Raw genomic sequence first — 22,384 nt, forward strand, 5'->3', positions numbered from 1 at the left:
ATTCTCCTTTGCCTATCCTGCTTGTTATGTCTTCAAAGAATTCCAACAGATTTGTCAGGCAAGATTCTCTCGAGGAAACTATGCTGACTATAGTCTATTTTATCATGTGCCTCGAAGTACCTGAAACCATATCCTTAACAATCGAACTCCCAACATCTTCCCAACCACTGATGTCAGACCCACTGGCCTATAACTTCCTTTCTTCTGCCCCTCTCCCTTCTTGAAGAGTGGAGTGACATTTTCAATCTTCCAGTCCTCCAGAACTATTCCAGAATGTATTGATTCTTGAAAGATCATAAATAATGCCTCCACAATCTCTTCAGCTAACTCTTTCAGAACGTTGCGATATCGTCCATCTTGTCCAGATAACTCATCTATCTTCAGAACTTTCAGCTTCCCAAGCACCTTCTCCCTAGTAATAGCAACTGCACTCACTGCCCCGACACACTCAAATTTCCACTATAGTGCTAGTGTCTTCCACAGTGAAAGCTGATGCAAAATACTTACCCAATTTCATCTGTCAGTTCCTTGTACCTCATTACTACCACCATTTTCCAGTGGTCCAATATCTACTTTTGCCTCTTTTACACTTTATCTTAAAAAACTCTTTGCATGGTCTTTGATGTTGTGGGCTAACTTACCTTCATATTTCATCTTTTTTCCCTTATGGCTTTTTAGTAGCCTTCTCATGGTTTTTAAAAGTTTCCCATTCCTCTAATTTTCCACTAATCCACTAATTTTTGTTCTATTATATGCCCTCTCTTTTGCTTTATGTTGGCTTTGACTTCTCTTGTCAGCCATGGTTGTGTGATCTTGCCTTTAGAATACTACTTCTTTGGGATACATCTATTTTGCATCTTCCGAATTGCTCCCAGAAATCCCAACCATTGCTACTCTGCTGTCATCTCTGCTAGTGTCCCCTTTGAATCAACTTTGGCTAGCTCCTCTCTCATGCCTCTAATTCCCTTTACTCTACTGTAATACTGATACATCTGACTTTTAGCTTCTCCCTCTCAAATTGTAGGGTGAATTCTATCATATTATGATCACTGTCTCCTAAAGGTTCCTATACCTTAAGCTCACTAAACAAATCCAGTTCATTAAACAACAGCCTGTTACAGCCTTTATTGCCAAATATTGAGACAAAAATACAAGTTCTCTGTCTGAGTGGGCCCCTTGAGCAGTAATATGTATCCAATAATGAAGTTCCTGGCTGTTTTTTTTAAAAATCTCTGCTTAAAACATGTACATGATTTCTTCTATAAATATTGATTTGAAAATCCACACCTTTTAGGGTGTACCTACCTGCCCCGATCGACATTGTGAGTCACCTGCTCTCCTCCTGGTGAAACATTAGTCAGAGAAATACCTTCATTAGCCTTTTTTACCTTCTCCCTTTTTGCAATAGTGTGAGTCATGTCCGGAGAATATTCCTGTAAAAGACAAGTTTCATCCACCCCTTTTAGGAAAAATATTCAACTATATGGATGCAAATACATGCAGTCTTATAAGTTTCCATTTCATACAGCCAATTGAGATAGATAGATAGATAGAAACAATCTTATTTCAGATTCTTCTAACAATTCTTTCATAAAGTTCTTCTAACAATTCTTTCATAAGTTCTTTATTTAAAGGTTAATTGAATGTTTTCCTTCATGTATTATCACCATTGTGTTGAAAAAGATACCTGTGCCAAAAATAGGTCATCAAAACTCTTACAGGCTAATTTTGATCTTTTTTGACAATGCAAACAATGTGCCATTTGCTCTGTTGTTTCAGTACTGGATGGGAACCTCAATAGTGAAAAGACTATGAACTCTTAACATAGTTGTGAACAACGAGATATACATTATGGATAGGTGCAGAGAGCAAGGCAAACTTTTGAAACAAGATGCACTAAAGTAATGAAACCCAGAAAAAAACAAGCCTAAAAGCAGAAATTTACTGTACATCAAAATTGACAATTCAAAATAAAGATGATGAGTTGGATATAATGTTTGAAGAAATGTAGACCATTGTGTTTCCTATATATTCATTATGTCTGACAGCAACATTTGCCTCTGACACTTAGAGTCATATTGCACAGAAACAGCTCCTTCAGCTAAGCTAGTTCCATTTGACTGTTTGGCTCATTTCTCTCAAAACCATTTCTTCTACTTTCATGAAGGCAAATATATCTAGCTCTGATCCCTCTGAAGTAATATAGCTCTCCATAGCACTTCACCCAATAAACGTGTGAAGAAAACAGATCTCTTCAGCTTGAATATCCTGACACCAAACTACCGTTTAAGCACATGAAAATCACCGGAGGTTCTGAAGCCAATCATTAGAAGTGTCAAAGAGGGGATTATGATTGGCTATGGCTCCTTTCCTCCAGATACCCTTGCAGATATCACTGCGGCAAGTTCAATATTTATTTCCAAAGCTCCTGTGAAGAACAGAGAGAATCACAAAGCAAGAGCTAGTCTTGTACTTGGTTCCTATTCCTCTTAGCCCACATCCCTTAATGTACCTATCCAAATGCTCCTTAAATACACGATTGTAACTTCTTCAGCCTCTTCTCACAGCTCATTCCATGTACTCACCACTCTCTAAATAGAAAAGCTGAAAAGCTGACCTTCCGGTCACTTTTCAATTCCCCCCCCCCCACACCCTCACCCTATGCTCCTAGTTTTGGACTCCCCTACACTAGGAAAAAGACTGCTACCATCCACCTTATCTATGCCTCTCATAACTTTAAACATTTCCTGTCGGATTGCCCCTCATCTGCCTTTATTCCAAGGAATAAAGACCTAGCCTGCCCTGTCATTCATTATGTTTGTTCTGCTCTGGTTTAACTTCCCAAAATGCATCACTTTGCACTTGCCCAAATTCAATTCTACCTACCATTCCCTTGTTGACTTTCCCAGTTGATCTACAGTACACCTTGTTGCAACCTTAAACAACATTCTTCACCGTCCACTATGCCAGTGAAGTTGGTGCCACCTACTAATCATGCCAACTATTATCTACATCACTAAAATATATAATAAACAAAAGTCTCAGTACCTTGCAATTTATCTCTGATCACAGTTCTCCAATCTGAAAAGTAACCCTCCGCTATCTATCCTTATGGTCTTCAACACCTACGCTCTGGGATTACACTGTTCACCCCTTGAACTCACTAACTTTTTGTCTATTTCCAATGGCAAATACAGACCTCACCCATTTTCTGTGGCACCACATGCAGCTTACCACACGATTGTTAAGACCGGTTTCACTCCTCAGTAATCCTTTTGCTATTACCATACTTATTCTAGTCTTTTTTAGGATTCCTTATTTAGCAACTACCAGGGATATTTCAAGCTCACTATACATATATACAACCAAATGAAATAACATTTTTCTGGACTACTAAACATATATCCCAACCCAAAATATTACCATAAATAAGTTAATAAAATACAATACAAAGGCATGTAGTTTTCATCACAGGTAATGGCTAAACAGCTTGCTGTCCTAGTGAGGAGACCCTGGTGGTAGTCGGTCTCAAAGCCCGAGGGAAGAAGCTGTTACCCAGTCTGACAGCCCCAGTCCTGATTCTCCTTCATGACGGTTGTGGGTCAGAGAGATTATGGGACGGGTGAGAGGGTTCTCAACAATGCTTCGGGCCTCTTGTGGGCAATGCTCCCGGTAAATGTCACTAACTGGGGGAGGAGGGACACCCCAGTGATCCTCTTGGCAGTTTTTACTGTCCTCTGCAGTCTTGCAGTCCGATGCCTTGCAGCTTCTGTACCACATGATGATGTAGCCAGACAAAACAATCTCGATGTTGCTCCCACCGAAAATGGGGGCAGGGAGCATGGTGCATGGCGCACCTCAATCTCCTCACAGGGTTGTCACAGTTCTACAGGTTTCCATAATCACACAAATACATACATTTCCAAACATCCTTTACTAATTTACTTGCTGCTATTACATTTTGAAGTCACTGACCAGATTGCTGAAGGGCAGGGCAGGTTCATGTAAAACAGCTCTTCAGGGTTGCTGTAATTTTTGTTTGAAACAGTATTGTTAGAATTACATTTGTGGTATTGAGAGATGTGGGGGGAAATTACCTCAAACTGGGGCCAGTTCATCGCCATTCCAGGTCCATATGTAGTGCTGAACCACTTTAGGTCCTCTTGTGCATCAGCGACCCGGATAACCTGCTCCAGCTCTCGGTAAATGTTGGCATAACTTGAGGAGACAAACACATAAAAGGTAAATAGTAACTCAACACTTTTTTGACGTAGCCCTATTCCCTGATGCAATGTCACTTTTGGATTCAAGTTGATTATAAATGCTTCTCCCCTGCCCCACTTGGTTAAGGCTCTGATACTTGTATGACAATGAAGAGGAAGCTTCTTGCAGGAACATCCAGCTTGGAGTTTTGCCTGGCCTGCTTCACCATTCAAACTGTCACTAAAATACCTTTTTTTTATATATTTTCCAGAGACTCCAGTTTCATGGGTCTTTCCCCATTAATTCCTCTTGACAATTGAACAAGCTGCAAGGAGGAAAGGCTTTTAGTGCAGAGCACAAAGATGTGCGACAAGTTGCTGAAGTTCAAGTAGCAGTTAAGGATAGCAGAATCACCAGATGAATACCACTGTTAACACATCCTTCTCTCTCCACGTGCCTTGCACGTTACACTCTTGGACGATCATGGCTCTCCACATCGAATGACCCCTCGCAGCATCAGTGATATCTCGCACACTTAGATCTGTTAGTTCTTTCACAGTGTCCATATATTTTCTTCTTTGCCTTCCTCTTCCGCGTTTCCCGGGCATACGGCCTTGTAATGTAAGGCATTCTATTTCTCCCTTTCTGATGACATGGCCCAGGAATTTAAGTTTCCCCTCATTTAATGTTCTCATTAAAGATCTTTTTGTATGGGCACGTTGGGGTACTGTCTCATTAGTTACCCTATTTCTATATGATGCTTTCAGCATTTTTCTAAGAAACCACATTTCTGTTGCTTCTAAGTTTCTTTGGAGTTCTGGTGTTATAGTCCATGTTTCAGAAGCATACAGCAAGATTGACCAGATGTAACATTTTAGTAGCCTAAGCCTTGTTGTTATAGAAATGTATCTGTTGGTAAAAATGGGTTTCATTTTTTGGAAGTTGCTTTGGGCAATGGCAATTCTTCTTTTTATTTCTACTTTACTTCTAGCATCTTGTGATATAAAGCATATAAAGCTACCAAGGTAATTAAAGCTGGTCTTTTGTTCAATCTCATGGTTATCGATGTACAATTGGCAGTTGGGAGTATCCTGCTGTTTTGATATTACCATACATTTGGTGTTTATTTATTTTTTTTTACAGTTCATGGTTAGACCAAAATCTACACTTGTTTGTACTACTTTGTCTTGGAGGATTTGTAGGTCTTCTGCAGCACTTGCTATTAGAGTGGTATCACCTGCATATCTTATATTGTTGATGTTAACACCTCCAATTTTTATCCCATTTTGGTCTTCTTTCTCTGAGAATCATTTCACTATAGATATTAAATAATTCAGATGAGGCAATGCATCCCTGTCTAACTCCTCTTTGAATTTTAGTTCAACTGCTTTATATTATCATCAATTTTTACCGCCATCGTTTGGTTCCAATATAAATTTTGAAGCAATTGTTAGTCCCTTCCGTCAATGTTTAGTTTAGTGAGAATTTGAAATAATTTTTCATGTTGCACTTTGTCGAATGCTTTAGTGAAATCAGTAAATCATTTTGATATTCAATTGCCCTTTTTGAAAGCATTCGTAGTATGAAAATTGCATTCTTAGTTCCTCTAGCCTCAATAAACCCATATTGCAGTTTAGAAGTTTCTGAGCTTAACTTGTTTTTAATTCGACTCAGAACAATTCTCAATAAAATCTTTATTATGTGACTCATAAGACTGATTGTTCTATAATTTTCACAATCAATAGTTCCAGGAATTTTTGGCAGAGTTATAAATACTGATTTCAAGAGATCGTCAGGTAATACACCAGACTCATATATGCCATTAAACATTTCAAAAAGAACATCTATGCCCAGATCTTCTAGGGCTTGTATCATTTCCACTGAAATTTCATCAGGTCCAGTGGCTTTACCATGTTTTTCATTGCTTTAGTTATTTCTTCTTTGGTAATAGGTGGACCAGAATTAGGTTGTTTAATATCTGGGTGTTCCCCTCTATTATCCTCAAACAGCTGCTCATACTGAATCCACCTCTCACATACTTTATCTGGATCTGTTAGTATGGATCCGTCTGCTGATCTTATGCATCCTGTAGAGGAGGTTTTCTTAATTCCAGTAATTTCCTTAATTTTCTTGTGCATTTCTTTGCTGTTGTTAATATGGCCTTCAACTTCATTGCTTTTTTGATTCAGCCATTCTTCCTTTGCAATATTGCACAATTGTCTGTCTGTCTAGCTCTCTGTATTGTACTTCATTATTCTTCACTAACCTTCTTTGTTTCATCAGATCTAAAATTTCTTGGGTTACCATCCCTTGTTGGTGTGTTGGATTTCTTGTACTGGCATTATCTCCTCTGCTGTTTGCTGTATAGCACATTTAAATCTGTCCCAAATAGGTGTTGTTTCGTTTTCGTTGAGGTGTTCTTCTACAGCTGTTTTGTATTGTTGCTTAAGTGTGCTATCATTTTTAAGTTCTCCCAACATACATTTCTTTCTCTTTTTTCCATGTTTCAGTTCCTTTAATTTTGTTTTAATGGTAGCTATTACTGGATGGTGATCTGAATCACAGTCTGCTCCTGGGTAGGCTTTAGAATTTGTGATATTATTTCTAAAGCGTTCATTGATGATAATGAAATCTATTTGATTCCTTGTTCTGTCTCTAGGGCTAATTTAAGTACACAATCTATGTGGATGCTTTTTATACCAAGTACCGGTGATCACTTGGTTGTTTCTAATACACCAATCAGTAAACCTTTCTCCATTTTTATTTTTCTCCCTTAATCCAAATGATCCTATGATGTTTATCAACCCTTTCCTGTCCAACTTTGGAGTTAAAATCTCCCATGACTAGTTCTATATCTTGAGATTTACATTGCTCATCAGAACTGTCGAGATCTTCATAAAACTTGTTGATATCTTCTTCATCTACATCATTTGTTGGCGCATAGGCTTGGATTATGCTAATGTTAAAAGGGTTACCCTTTAATTTAACTAAAAGCAGCCAGTCGGATATCACCCAATATCCCATAAGACATTTTGATATTTGTTTGCTTAAAATAATTCCAACTCCATACATATGCTGTTGACTTCCAGAATACATTATCAGAGAACTATTCTTAGTGAATTTGCCACTGTCGGTCCATCTAATTTCTGACAGGCTTAAGATATCAACTTCCAACCTAAACAACAGGAATTCTGCAGATGCTGGAAATTCAAGCAACACACATCAAAGTTGCTGGTGAATGCAGCAGGCCAAGCAGCATCTATAGGAAGAGGCGCAGTCGACGTTTCAGGCTGAGACCCTTCGTCAGGACTAACTGAAGGAAGAGTGAGTAAGGGATTTGAAAGCTGGAGGGGGAGTGGGAGATGCAAAATGATAGGAGAAGACAGGAGGGGGAGGGATAGAGCCGAGAGCTGGACAGGTGATAGGCAAAAGGGGATACGAGAGGATCATGGGACAGGAGGTCCGGGAAGAAAGACGGGGGGGGGGGGTGACCCAGAGGATGGGCAAGAGGTATATACAGAGGGACAGAGGGAGAAAAAGGAGAGTGAGAGAAAGAATGTGTGCATAAAAAAGAGTAACAGATGGGGTACGAGGGGGAGGTGGGGCCTAGCGGAAGTTAGAGAAGTCAATGTTCATGCCATCAGGTTGGAGGCTACCCATACGGAATATAAGGTGTTGTTCCTCCAACCTGAGTGTGGCTTCATCTTTACAGTAGAGGAGGCCGTGGATAGACATGTCAGAATGGGAATGGGATGTGGAATTAAAATGTGTGGCCACTGGGAGATCCTGCTTTCTCTGGCGGACAGAGCGTAGATGTTCAGCAAAGCGGTCTCCCAGTCTGCGTCGGGTCTCACCAATATATAAAAGGCCACATCGGGAGCACCGGATGCAGTATATCACCCCAGTCGACTCACAGGTGAAGTGATGCCTCACCTGGAAGGACTGTTTGGGGCCCTGAATGGTGGTAAGGGAGGAAGTGTAAGGGCATGTGTAGCACTTGTTCCGCTTACACGGATAAGTGCCAGGAGGGAGATCAGTGGGGAGGGATGGGGGGGACGAATGGACAAGGGAGTTGTGTAGGGAGCGATCCCTGCGGAATGCAGAGAGGGGGGGAGGGAAAGATGTGCTTAGTGGTGGGATCCCGTTGGAGGTGGCGGAAGTTACGGAGGATAATATGTTGGACCCAGAGGCTGGTGGGGTGGTAGGTGAGGACCAGGGGAACCCTATTCCTAGTGGGGTGGTGGGAGGATGGAGTGAGAGCAGATGTACGTGAAATGGGGGAGATGCATTTAAGAGCAGAGTTGATAGTGGAGGAAGGGAAGCCCCTTTCTTTAAAAAATGAAGACATCTCCCTCGTCCTAGAATGAAAAGCCTTATCCTGAGAGCAGATGCGGCGGAGACGGAGGAATTGCGAGAAGGGGATGGCGTTTTTGCAAGAGACAGGGTGAGAAGAGGAATAGTCCAGATAGCTGTGAGAGTCAGTAGGCTTATAGTAGACATCAGTGGATAAGCTGTCTCCAGAGACAGAAACAGAAAGATCTAGAAAGGGGAGGGAGGTGTCGGAAATGGACCAGGTAAACTTGAGGGCAGGGTGAAAGTTGGAGGCAAAGTTAATAAAGTCAACGAGTTCTGCATGCGTGCAGGAAGCAGCGCCAATGCAGTCGTCGATGTAGCGAAGGAAAAGTGGGGGACAGATACCAGAATAGGCACGGAACATAGATTGTTCCACAAACCCAACAAAAAGGTAGGCATAGCTAGGACCCATACGGGTGCCCATAGCTACACCTTTAGTTTGGAGGAAATGGGAGGAGCAAAAGGAGAAATTATTAAGAGTAAGGACTAATTCTGCTAGACGGAGCAGAGTGGTGGTAGAGGGGAACTGATTAGGTCTGGAATCCAAAAAGAAGCGTAGAGCTTTGAGACCTTCCTGATGGGGGATGGAAGTATATAGGGACTGGACATCCATGGTGAAAATAAAGCGGTGGGGGCCAGGGAACTTAAAATCATCGAAAAGTTTAAGAGCGTGAGAAGTGTCACGAACATAGGTCGGAAGGGATTGAACAAGGGGTGATAAAACTTCCAACCTTTTCATTTCATTTAATGTGCTGTCCAACTTTCCTTTCTGGTAAAGTGTACGGATGTTCCATGTTGTTACCCTTAGCCTTTCCTTATTGCTTACAGTCTCTGGATGACAGTCTGGTGTCACCTGCAGCCCATGAGTACCCCTACCGAGCGAGGTGTTGTTCTGTTAATTAGAATCAACCCCATTCACGCTGTTGTCTGGTTTCCTTCTTTTGTTTTCCATGATAGACTAGGCAGAAATTACAACAGTGGTTTGCCGTTGCCTTCTGTTGCCGTAGTGCTCACCTAACTACAGCATTTGACCTCTACTGGTGTTCCCAATTGGGAATCATACACTAGATGTCACCCAACCTATGCTATTGTTGTACAAAGACAATCCTCCACCAAAGCTTGGAACCCATCTTCCTGCTGCTGGAGACTTCAGTTCTTTTAGGTGACACCACCACCATTTGTCTGGTTATTTTTCTGGCGCCAAACACTCGCCATGGACAGAGCAAGCACACACATCTATGGACTGGAATTTTGATGGCTTAAGACATAGATACAGCTCAAAAACAGGCCCTTCACCCTAACTGGTCCACAGTAACCAAAATTCACATCCAAGCAAGTCCCAACTCTCCGTTTTTGACCCATTTCCCTCTAAACCTTTCCTATGTACCTGTCCAAGTACCTTTTAAATGCTGTTAATGTACCTACCTTAAACACGTCCTCTGACAGCTCTCTGGGTGGAAAATTTGCCCAAGTTCCTAACCTTCCCACCTTAAATCTACATCCTCTGGGTCTTTATTTCTCAACAAATATGCATATTCACCCTCTTGATGCCCTTCTTAATTTCATATTCATTTATCTGGTGTAAAATTATAAGTTTTAGATATGAAAATCAAGGAGCAAAATGATAAATATGTATCACTACTAAAAAAAAAATCAAAAATTTTCAAGTCCTACAGTGTCCAAGTTTCTGTTGAAGAGCAAAAGGCAACTGGACTACATATTGTGGTCAATGGAGACTGTCTAACTGAGTAGTCATCAGATAGGACAGAGCAGATGGGCAATTTCCTTGCACACAATCCTGATTTGGATTACCTGCTGGGTCTAAACCCTGGAACTCCCCATCCAACAGTATGGACTAGAAATGTGCAGCAATAAGACTCCAGTTCAACATAATTTTTAAGGACAAAAAAATGTTGGCTTTGCCAGTACTGCCCAGAACCCCAAAATAACTAAAATGGCTTTAATTAGTACTCACTTGTTGTTTTCAGCGAGGTTTAGATGTCGCTTGATGTCTTGCAGCACTTCTCTGAAGAAAACCAGTCGTTTCTCCTCAAACTGCTGGCACTGTTCAAACACTTGCTCCATATTCTCCATGTACTGAGGGGTACATTTACTCAATTCATCCAAAGCTTTCTCGTACTTCTCTTTAGTCTAGATAGGCATTAATTGTAATCAAAAGTCTTGCATAAATACCCTAAAGGTCACGCTATTGTTACAACATGACAGCACACTTTGCGAAACAGCAGTAGCTGAAATTTTACTGAACAGCAAAAAAAATGTTTAGCAAACTACTGAACTTTCTAAGAATCCTCAGTATGTTTTCCACGGCTACAACATTCAAACATTTAGCAAAGCTACAAATGAATGAAGGATTTTTGAAAGATCATTTGGAGCCATCTCATTCAATTATCATCAGTTTATCTCTAGAGGGCAACAGTATTTCAAAAGGAAGATGAAAGAACCACTGTACCATGAGACCTGCTTCAGCCTGTTATCACACACAAGTTATTGGAAAGAGCAATCAACACCTGAAGTACTCAGATAATGTAATCCCCTTTGAACAGCTTCAATCATCTGGTCATAGATTATGTTTACAGATATGAACATGGGAGGACTTATGTAAACTCCATTGTGGTTATTCATTCTCCAGTTCAAGAGTTCAATCTAATTATATTTTTAAGTATATTTACTTCACTGTAACTAAATTTATTTCCATGAATTCTATTTTCCTTTCAAAGCAAAAGGTGTGTGTGTGTGTATGTACAGGTTTCCCCCACCATCCGAAGGTAGAGCGTTCCTATGAAACGGTTCGTAAGCCGAAATGTCGTAAAGCGAAGAAGCAATTACCATTTATATGGGAAAATTTTGTGAGTGTTCGCAGACCCAAAAATAACCTACCAAATAACACATAAAACCTAAAATAGCAGTAATATATAGGAAAAGCAGGAATGATATGATAAATACACAGCCTATATAAAGGAGAAATACTTTTCCACAATCATTACTGCATTGTTTTCCGTAGCGAAAATCTCACGCAAGCGCCGTCGGCAAAAACACGGCGGAAGCGCTCTCCAGTAACCTTTAAGCTATGAAGCTGCCAAATCATACCAAATAACACGTAAAAATACACAGCCTATATAAAGTAGAAATAATGTATGTACAGTGTAGTATCACTTACGGGAATCGGGACAGCGCCGAGCACACTGATGATGGTGTATTAGACTGAGTCGTCGCAGGTTGGGGTGGTGCAGTGGCCTCCACCCTCCGGGCCACCAACCGATACCGATCCGCGAAGCATGCAGGGGTGCAGCGGTAGCCGGGAGGCACACAGCACATCTTTAAGAAAAAAGCTGAAATAAACATGCTAATTAATTAGCTGCCGCCCGGCACGTAATTGTTGGCCCAGATCAGTGCCGATTTCCAATTGCAACGTCTCTGATCTGGGCCGACAATTACGTGTCGGGCGGTACCTAATTAATTAGCATGTTTATTTCGGCCTTTTTCTTAAAGTTGTGCTGTGTGCCTCCCGGCTACCGCTGCATTCTCCATGAATCGGTTTCTGTCCGTGACCTGGGGTTGGGGTGGTGGGACACTGGAGTGTCATATCGTCATTGTCTGTTTCCATTAGGGCAACCAGGTCATCTTCTATCTCTGCCCGCCTCCATGTCGAAGTTCATCGTCTGCTGTGGCTGATGTGGAAGGGTTGCTTGACTGCTGAGCCTCGCACATTTTTCTATCACACAGTTCTTCGTAAGGACTCAAACCATCCTGCAAATATCCCCTAAACCGACATACCCTTTCAAAATTAAAGTCGTACTTTATCATTACTCATACGGTTTCGATTGATATCCTTTTTTCTTCCAATTACATCAGCTCTTCATCTATCAGATCTTGGTCATGGGATGCCAAAACTCTCTAACATCATGTTTGTCAGCTTCCACAAGCCAAACTCACTTTGTCCTTACTTCGTTCACCACGATCAAAATGCTTAATTATGTTTAGTTTTACGCCAAGTGTAACACCCTTACGAGCTCTTTTAGGCTTTTCCGATACCATAGAACTCATTTTGCAAACGGCTGCTCACAGGCATGTGTTTAAGCAATGCCGGCGAGAATGCCGTTCCGAATCCGGGGAGAGCGGCTGCTCGGGGCGTGCGCTGCTTTTTATCGCGTGCTTTTTTTTTGTAACAGTGAAAACACCTTCTGAAAGCGAAAACAGGGTGCTAATGTAGGTCTTTCGTAACAGTGAGGTTTCGTAAAGCAAACATTCGAAAAGCGGAGGACACCTGTATTTTAATGGGTTTACATTCTTCACTTACTGTTTACTATATCCTTTCCTCTTGCATTTGACCTCCAAAGTGTGATACCTCATACATCTGGATTACACTCCATCTGCCATTTTCTAACCAGATTTCCAAATGGTCTTTATCCTGATAAATCTTTTGACAACCTTCCTTAGTAAGTACAACTCCAGAAATGTTTGCTGGTAAGACATGACGCCCCCAGCGCTATCCTGACTATCCTCAGTGCTTTTCTAGATGCAAGTAGGTCCCGTCTCTAAGAGGGCTATGTGGGAGGGAAGATTGATATTGATTTTGGAGTAGGTTAAAGGGTTGGTATAGTGTGGGCTGAAGGATATGTACTGTGCTGTATTCTACAGTATTTATTCAGACTGAAATCCCGCCCTCATTGCTGATAACTTGGTACAGAACTACATTTCTATACTTTAAGTTCAGGAGTCTTCAACACCTTGTGTACAATTTCATGAATTAAAAAATGAATTTAAGCAAAAACTACTGGTGGGCTACAACCATCAGCCCAGCCCCAACAAGGAGTTGGATCTGTGGGAGCCCTTAGCTCAGGCTCTCCACTGCCAATACCAGCAAGGGTCTTATGGTCTTATGGGTCTTCATTCGGTGTTCACAAGGACATCTTGCATCCCTTCCCATTACTGACTGCCTGCTGCCTCTGAATTCTTGCTTTCATTCATATAGTGGACCTGACTAGAACACTCAGGAAACAAAAATGTAATCATAGAATTATACAGTACTGAAAAAGGCCTTTTGAACCACCTGCATGCTGATCGTTATGCCCTTTATTTGATAAAATTTGCCACATTGAAATCTTCAAGACTCATAACTGCATATGCTCCCAAAATTCTTTTCTTCTGCCTTTTAAAACCAGTCCATGCACAAACGGCAGGTCACCATTAGGATTCGTTTTTGAGCCTCTCAATTTGGACCTTCTGAGGATCCCAAGTACTCATATTTTATTGACTCTGTCTCCTGTCGCTTCTCCCGTCAAGCTCTGAAGGCGACCCTCTCCGCCATGAGGAGGTACTTGGCGTCCCTATCCCAGACCCTTGCACACCTTCGGGACACTTTCTTCGCCGTCTGTAATGGACCTACCCGTTATTTCATCCTCCGTCAGATCCATGCCTGCAATCGCCATTTTTTTGACTTTGTCATGTTAGGCAAAGATCACAAGATCTTACCTCTGCAGATCCCAGAACCTGCTGGCCCTGACGCTAGCAGGCATGAACTTCAGATTGCGTCGCTGCCATTGATCTCGCCGGCTCCAACACTTCAGGGCATGTTCAAAACCCGGACTCCAGCAATAACCATGGACACCTTCACAGCGATTGCACAACCACCAACTGTGACTCCAGCCTTGAACTCCAGGCCGGGTCTTTATGTGCTGCTATTGGGACTCCCGTCTCCCCTTCCCCCACCACCACGCTGCAAACCCGTTGATGCACTATCAATAACTCCAAAAGACTGGAAGTAGAGTAAATACTGAAAGGCCTTTATTAGCAGTAAAATGTGACCTCCATCATGCTGAGTATCTGCCCCTGGACTGAGAGGAGGAGCAATGGCACAATCGCCTTTATTCATGGGTCTATGGGAGAAGCCACAGGAGCAGTTAGCAGAGGGCCGTGTCCAGACAGGTAACACAGTTACAACATGAATATATGGTTTACCACATTCACCCCTCCTTTTTTTAAAAAAGAGTCCCGCGGGGTGAAGTGACTGACAATATTTAAAACAAGTATATTTACAGGTCAAGTCTATCAGGCGGTCGAGTCCGTCGCTGTGATCTACGTAGCACCGGTGGTGATTGCACTGGAGACAGCGGTTGTGCTGGCTCCGGCCTGACTTCAGGTGTCAGCACGTTAGGTGTCGGTGATCTCTCGTGCGTGTGCGAGGGAGTGTCGTGTGGTGTCTGTGTAGGGCTTGGAGTGCGCGGTGTCTCGTGTGGGGTTAATAGTCACCATGGAGCAGTGACACATTCACCTTTATTCAGGGGTCTGTGGGAGGAGCCACAGTAGCAGTCAGCAGAAGGCCGTGTCCAGACAGGTAACCCAGTTACAACATAGAAACATAGAAAATAGGTGCAGGAGTAGGCCATTCGGTCCTTCGAGCCTGCACCGCCATTTATTATGATCATGGCTGATCATCCAACTCAGAACCCTGCACCAGCCTTCCCTCCATACCCCCTGACCCCCGTAGCCACAAGGGCCATATCTAACTCCCTCTTAAATATAGCCAATGAACTGGCCTCAACTGTTTCCTGTGGCAGAGAATTCCACAGATTCACCACTCTCTGTGTGAGAAGTTTTCCCTCATCTCAGTCCTAAAAGGCTTCCCCATTATCCTCAAACTGTGACCCCTCGTTCTGGACTTCCCCAACATCGGGAACAATCTTCCTACATCGAGCCTGTCCAATCCCTTTAGAATTTTACACGTTTCAATAAGATCCTCTCTCAATCTTCTAAATTCCAGCGAGTATAAGCCTAGTCGATCCAGTCTTTCATCATATGAAAGTCCTGCCATCCCAGGAATCAATCTGGTGAACCTTCTTTGTACTCCCTCTATGGCAAGAATGTCTTTGCTCAGATTAGGGGACCAAAACTGCACACAGTACTCCAGGTGTGGTCTCACCAAGGCCTTATACAACTGCAGTAGTACCTCCCTGCTCCTGTACTCAAATCCTCTTGCTATGAATGCCAGCATACCATTCACCTTTTTCACCGCCTGCTGTACCTGCATGCCCACTTTCAATGACTGGTGTACAATGACCCCCAGATCTTGTTGCACCTCCCCGTTTCCTAATCGGCCACCATTCAGATAATAATCTGTCTTCCTCTTCTTGCCACCAAAGTGGATAACCTCACATTTATCCACATTAAATTGCATCTGCCATGAATTTGCCCACTCACCTAACCTATCCAAGTCACCCTGCATCCTCTTAGCATCCTCCTCACAGCTAACACTGCCGCCCAGCTTCGTGTCATCTGCAAACTTGGGAGATACTGCATTTAATTCCCTCGTCTAAGTCATTTATATATATTGTAAACAACTGGAGTCCCAGCACTGAGCCTTGCGGTACCCCACTCGTCACTGCCTGCCATTCCGAAAAGGTCCCGTTTAATCACACTCTTTGCTTCCTGTCTGCCAACTAATTCTCTATCCACATCAATACCTTACCCCCAATACCGTGTGCTTTAAGTTTGCACACTAATCTCCTGTGTGGGACCTTGTCAAAAGCCTTTTGAAAATCCAAATATACCACATCCACTGGTTCTCCCCTATCCACTCTACTAGTTACATCCTCAAAAAATTCTGTGGGATTCATCAGACATGATTTTCCTTTCACAAATCCATGCTGGCTTTGTCCGATGATTTCACCACTTTCCAAATGTGCTGTTATCACATCTTTGATAACTGACTCTAACATTTTCCCCACCATCGATGTCAGGCCTATAATTCCCCAGTTTCCCTCTCCCTCCTTTTTTATAAAGTGGGGTCACATTGGCCACCCTCCAATCCTCAGGAACTAGTCCAGAATCTAAAGAGTTTTGAAAAACTATCACCAATGCATCTACTATTTCTTGGGCTTCTTCCTTAAGCACTCTGGGATGCAGACCATCTGGCCCTGGGGATTTATCTGCCTTTAATCACTTCAATTTACCAAACACCACTTCCCTACGAACATGTATTTCCTTCAGTTCCTCCATCTCACTAGACCCTCGGTCCCCTACTATTTCCAGAAGATTATTTATGTCCTCCTTAGTGAAGACAGAACCAAAGTAGTTATTCAATTGGTCTGCCATGTCCTTGTTCCCCATGATCTATTCACCTGTTTCTGACTGTAAGGGACCTACATTTGTCTTAACCAATCTTTTTCTTTTCACATATCTATAAAAGCTTTTAGTCAGTTTTTATGTTCCCTGCCAGTTTTCTCTCATAATCTTTTTTCCCTTTCCTAATTAAGCCCTTTGTCCTCCTCTGCTGGACTCTAGATTTCTCCCAGTCCTCAGGTGAGCCACTTTTTCTGGCTAATTTGTATGTTTCTTCTTTGGAATTGATACTATCCCTAATTTCCCTTGTCAGCCATGGGCGCACTACCTTCCCTGGTTTATTCTTTTGCCAAACTGGGATGAACAATTGTTGTAGTTCATCCATGCGATCTTTAAATGCTTGCCACTGCATATCCACCGTCAACCCTTTAAGTATCATTTGCCAGTCTATCTTAGCTAATTCACATCTCATACCTTCAAAGTTGCCCTTCTTTAAGTTCAGAACCTTTGTTTCTGAATTAACTATATCACTCTCTATCTTAATGAAGAATTCCACCATATTATGGTCACTCTTACCCAAGGGGCCTCGCACGACAAGATTGCGAATTAACCCTTCCTCATTGCTCAATACCCAGTCTAGAATGGCCTGCTCTCTAGTTGGTTCCTCGACATGTTGGTTCAGAAAACTATCCCGCATACATTCCAAGAAATCCTCTTCCTCAGCACCCTTACCAATTTGGTTCACCCAATCTATACGTAGAATGAAGTCACCCATTATAACTGCTTTATTGCACGCCATTTCTAATTTCCTGTTTAATACCATCCCCAACCTCACTACTACTGTTAAGTGGCCTGTACACAACTCCCACCAGCGTTTTCTGCCCCTTAGTGTTATGCAGCTCTACCCATATCGATTCCATATCCTCCCGGCTAATGTCCTTCCTTTCTACTGCGTTAATCTCCTCTCTAACCAGCAATGCCACCCCACCTCCTTTTCTTTCGTGTCTATCCCTCCTGAATATTGAATATCCCTGAATGTTGAGCTCCCATCCCTGGTCACCCTGGAATCATGTCTCTGTGATCCCAACTATATCATATTCATTAATAACTATCTGCACATTCAATTCATCCACCTTGTTACGAATGCTCCATGCATTGACACACAAAGCCTTCAGGCTCGCTTTTACAACACTCTTAGCCCTTATACAATCATGTTGAAAAGTGGTCCTTTTTGATTTTTGCCCTGGATTTGCTGGCCTGCCACTTTCACTTTTCACCTTGCTACTTTTTGCTTCTACCCTCTTTTTACACCCCTCTGTCTCTCTGCACTTGTTCCCATCCCCCTGCCACATTCGTTTAAATCCTCCCAAACAACAGTAGCAAACGCTCCCTCTAGGACATCGGTTCCAGTCCAGCCCAGGTGCAGACCGTCCTGTTTGTTCCGGTCCCACCTCCTCCAGAACTGGTTCCAATGCCCCAGAAATTTGAATCCCTCCCCCTTGCACCATTTTTCAAGCCATGTATTCATCTGAAATATCCTCCTATTTCTACTCTGACTAGCACATGGCACTGGTAGTAATCCAGAGATTATTACCTCTGTGGTCCTACTTTTTAGTTTACCTCCCAACTCCCGAAATTCACCTTGTAGGAACTCATCCCATCTTTCACCTATATCGTTGGTACCTATGTGCACCACGACCACTGGCTGTTCGCCCTCCCACTCCAGAATGTCCTGCAGCCGCTCAGAGACATCCTTGACCCTTGCACCAGGGAGGCAACATACCCTCCTGGAGTCTCGTTTGCGGCCGCAGAAACGCCTATCTATTCCCCTTACAATCGAATCCCCTATCACTATAGCTCTCCCACTCCTTTTCCTTCCCTCCTGTGCCACAGAGCCATCCATGGTGCCATGAACTCGGCTGCTACTGCCTTCCCCTGATGAGAGATCTCCCCCAACAGTATCCAAAATAAAACATATATCTATGGCTCTGTCTTTGAGCCTACTTCTTCGGCAAGGACTCTCCCACCCCCACCGATGACCCTTTCTCCTGTCTTCAACCCTCCTCCTCTTCATGGTCACCCCGCTCTGGTCTTCTGCCTACTCTGGATCTCTTTATGGCTAACTGCTGATGGGACATCAACCATATCGACTTCATCGCACCTTGTTCCCATTCCAACCTCACTCCTTCCGAACGCTCTGCTCTCCACTCCCTCCGCACTAATCCTAACCATACTATAAAACCCACCGATAAGGGGGGTACTGTTGTAGTCTGGCATACTGACCTCTACCTTGCCGAGGCACAGCAACAACTCTCCGATACCTCTTCTTATTTACCTCTCGATCGTGACTTCACTAAGGAGCACCAGGCCATTGTCTCCCACACCAACACCGATTTTATCCTCTCAGGGGATCTCCCATCCACTGCTACCAACCTTATAGTTCCCACACCCCGCACTTCCCGTTTTTAACCTCCTACCCAAGATCCACAAACCTGCCTGTCCTGGCAGACCTATTGTCTCAGCTTGCTCCTGCCCCACCGAACTCATTTCTGCATACCTCGACACTGTTTTATCCCCCCTTGTTCAATCCCTTCCTACCTATGTTCGTGACACTGCTCACGCTCTTAAACATTTCGATGGTTTTAAGTTCCCTGGCCCCCACCGCTTTATTTTCACCATGGATGTCCAGTCCCTATATACTTCCATCCCCCATCAGGAAGGTCTCAAATCTCTCCGCTTCTTTTTGGATTCCAGACCTAACCAGTTCTCCTCTACCAATACTCTGCTCCGTCTAGTGGAATTAGTCTTTACTCTTAATAATTTCTCCTTTGGCTTCTCCCACTTCCTCCAAACTAAAGGTGTACCCGTATGGGTCCTAGCTATCCCTGCCTTTTTGTTGGCTTTGTGGAACAATCTATGTTCCAAACCTGTTCTGGTATCTGTCCCCCACTTTTCCTTCACTACATCGACGACTGCATTGGCGCTGCTTCCTGCACACATGCTGAGCTCGTTGACTTCATTAACTTTGCCTCCAACTTTCACCCTGCCCTCAAGTTTACCTGGTCCATTTCCGACACCTCCCTCCTCTTTCTAGATCTTTCTATCTCTATCTCTGGAGACAGCTTATCTACTGATGTCTACTATAAGCCAACTGACTCTCACAGCTGTCTGGACTATTCCTCTTCTCACCCTGTCTCTTGCCAAAATGACATCCCCTTCTCGCAATTCCTCCGTCTCCACCGCATCGGCTCTCAGGATGAGGCTTTCAATTCCAGGACGAGGGAGATGTCCTCCTTTTTTAAAGAAAGGGGCTTCCCTTCCTCCACCATCAACTCTGCTCTCAAATGCATCTCCCCCATTTCAAGCACATCTGCTCTCACTCCATCCTCCCGCCACCCCACCAGGAACAGGGTTCCCCTTGTCTTCACCTACCACCCCACCAGCCTCCGGGTCCACATATAATTCTCCATAACTTCCGCCACCTCCAATGGGATCCTGCCACTAAGCACATCTTTCCCTCCCCCCCCCCCCCCCACTGCTTTCCGCAGGGATCACTCCTACACGACTCCTTTGTCCATTTGTCCCACCGATCTCCCTCCTGGCATTTATCCTTGTAAGCGGAACAAGTGTTACACATGCCCTTACACTCCCTCCCTCAGTACCATTCAGGGCCCCAGACAGTCCTTCCAGGTGAGGCTACACTTCACCTGTGAGTCAGCAGGGGTGATATACTGCATCCGGTGCTCCTGATGTGGCCTTCTATATATTGGCGAGACCCGACGCAGACTGGGAGATCATTCCGCTGAACAGTTACGCTCTGTCCGCCAGAGTAAGCAGGATCTTCCAGTGGCCACATATTTTAATTCCACGTCCCATTCCCATTCTGATACGTCTATCCACTGCCTCCTCTACTGTAAGGATGAAGCCACACTCAGGTTGGAGAAACAACATCTTATATTCCGTCTGGGTAGCCTCCAACCTGATGGCATGAGCATTGACTTCTCAAACTTCCGCTAATGCCCCACCTCCCCCTAGTACCCCATCTGTTATTTATTCTTTTTCTCTCTCCCCTTTTTCTCCCTCTGTCCCCCTCACTATACCCCTTGCCCATCCTCTGTTTTTTTTTCCTCCCCTCCCCCTTTTTTCTCCCTAGGCCTCCTGTCCCATGATCCTCTCATATCCCTTTTGCCAATCAACTGTCCAGCTCTTGGCTCCATCCCTCCCCCTCCTGTCTTCTCCTATTATTTTGGATCTCCCCCTCCCACTTCAAATCTCTTACTAGCTCTTCTTTCAGTTAGTCCTGACGAAGGGTCTCGGCCCAAAACGTCAACTGTACCTCTTCCTAGAGATGCTGCCTGGCCTGCTGCGTTCACCAGCAACTCTTATGTGTGTTGCTTGTTCACCATTAGAGAAGTCTCTCATGCATTGCAGTAGTAAATACTCTGTTATAATAGAGAAGGAGGGAGACTTCATCTAATAGCGACCATATCTCAGAATACTGTCATCTATTAAGATTACATTACAGAAAAAATTATTGAAAGAATTGTAATAAAATGTCACCAGTCATCTCGCATTCAAATGTTACTTTGAATTGTAACACACCAAAACAGCAAAGTCACTAGATTTCGAGTTAATGGTGACCTGCTTGATCTAGAGTTTAGAACATTTATTAACATGATTGCAATCTTTCATCTGTTAGGGAAATATTACTTACTACTCATCTCCAAAATTTCTAACAAAAACATTATAGAAATATACATACAAAAATCAGTCTAATTTCTTATTGTTCAAATGGTAACATTTTGTTTTCACGCACCGTACCTAAACAGAGGTTCCTTAAGGTTGTTGTAACCTGGGGTGATAATGGGGACAAGCTCCCACCACCTATAACTGCTCCAATTGGCGTGCATCTCAAGTGGTTCTTCTCAACCAAGCCCAGCTCCTGGCCTTCACGTATGGCTTAGCAGAACCATTTCTAGTGAACCATTTCTTCTGACAGAAGGGGTAAAGGTGAGTTACCAGTGCCTTAAAACCAGCCGCTTCAGACAGATGGGACTCATTGGCCATGGTTGGCAGCTCATCTAGAAGAAGAACTCTGATCTCAAAACTCCGCTGCCAGAGGGAAAAATCCAGAGCTGGATTCCCTAAGGTAGTCCTACATTGAGTTCAATGTTGACTGGCAACTCTTGCGATGCTGCTGGTACCAAACTGTATCGGCCTCTGACATTCCTTTAGGTTCATCAGATGCATGGAGAGGGGGAGCTTACTACATGGGCAACAGCTTGCTCCTCATATCATACTGCCCAGGCTCGCGTATCTATACAGCTAGGATGCAATATCCATAGTCAGCACAGACCGACGGAGGCCCTCACCTCATTTAAACCGATTTCAGTGACAAAGTTTTTTTTAAATTCATGACTCGTTGTAGAACTACGGCAAATGTCTAAGGTTTAGAAAAATATTAGACTGAATATTGAACTTTATTTTATCAAGATATACCTTCCATACCAAGCACTCACCTTCTGTACTTCCTGTTTGCATTTCTCCACTTTGTCCAGCAGTTTCTTCTGTTGTTCAGGAGTGACTGACTGCTCTGCCTTACTGTTTGCCTCTCTTGTAGCTGCCATCTTTTCCTCCTTACAGGCAAGATGATATGCCTTCTTAGCTGCCTCCACCTTTGGATGACCAAGAAATGCGACGTTTTAAATAACAGATCAAAAATGTCAGTCTACGGGAAATCTTAGGTTCA

The 22,384-nt window shown here is 43.3% G+C and overlaps 1 protein-coding gene across 6 annotated transcripts in view; it reads right to left on the reverse strand.

Annotated features, from left to right (window-relative positions):
* pacsin1b (protein kinase C and casein kinase substrate in neurons 1b) overlaps positions 1 to 22,384 on the reverse strand; it is a 227,065-nt gene that overhangs the window by 25,869 nt on the left and 178,812 nt on the right. For all 6 annotated transcript variants that reach the window (XM_063065636.1, XM_063065638.1, XM_063065637.1 and 3 more), the window contains exons 5-8: positions 22,155 to 22,310; positions 10,532 to 10,707; positions 4,098 to 4,218; positions 1,306 to 1,433 (exon numbers count right to left, since the gene is read on the reverse strand). In XM_063065636.1, coding sequence (XP_062921706.1) covers positions 1,306 to 1,433; positions 4,098 to 4,218; positions 10,532 to 10,707; positions 22,155 to 22,310 — 581 coding nt within the window. The remainder of the gene's footprint in view (positions 1 to 1,305; positions 1,434 to 4,097; positions 4,219 to 10,531; positions 10,708 to 22,154; positions 22,311 to 22,384) is intronic.

This window comes from Mobula hypostoma, chromosome 13 (genome assembly GCF_963921235.1).
Source record: "Mobula hypostoma chromosome 13, sMobHyp1.1, whole genome shotgun sequence".
Lineage (NCBI taxonomy): Eukaryota > Metazoa > Chordata > Chondrichthyes > Myliobatiformes > Myliobatidae > Mobula > Mobula hypostoma.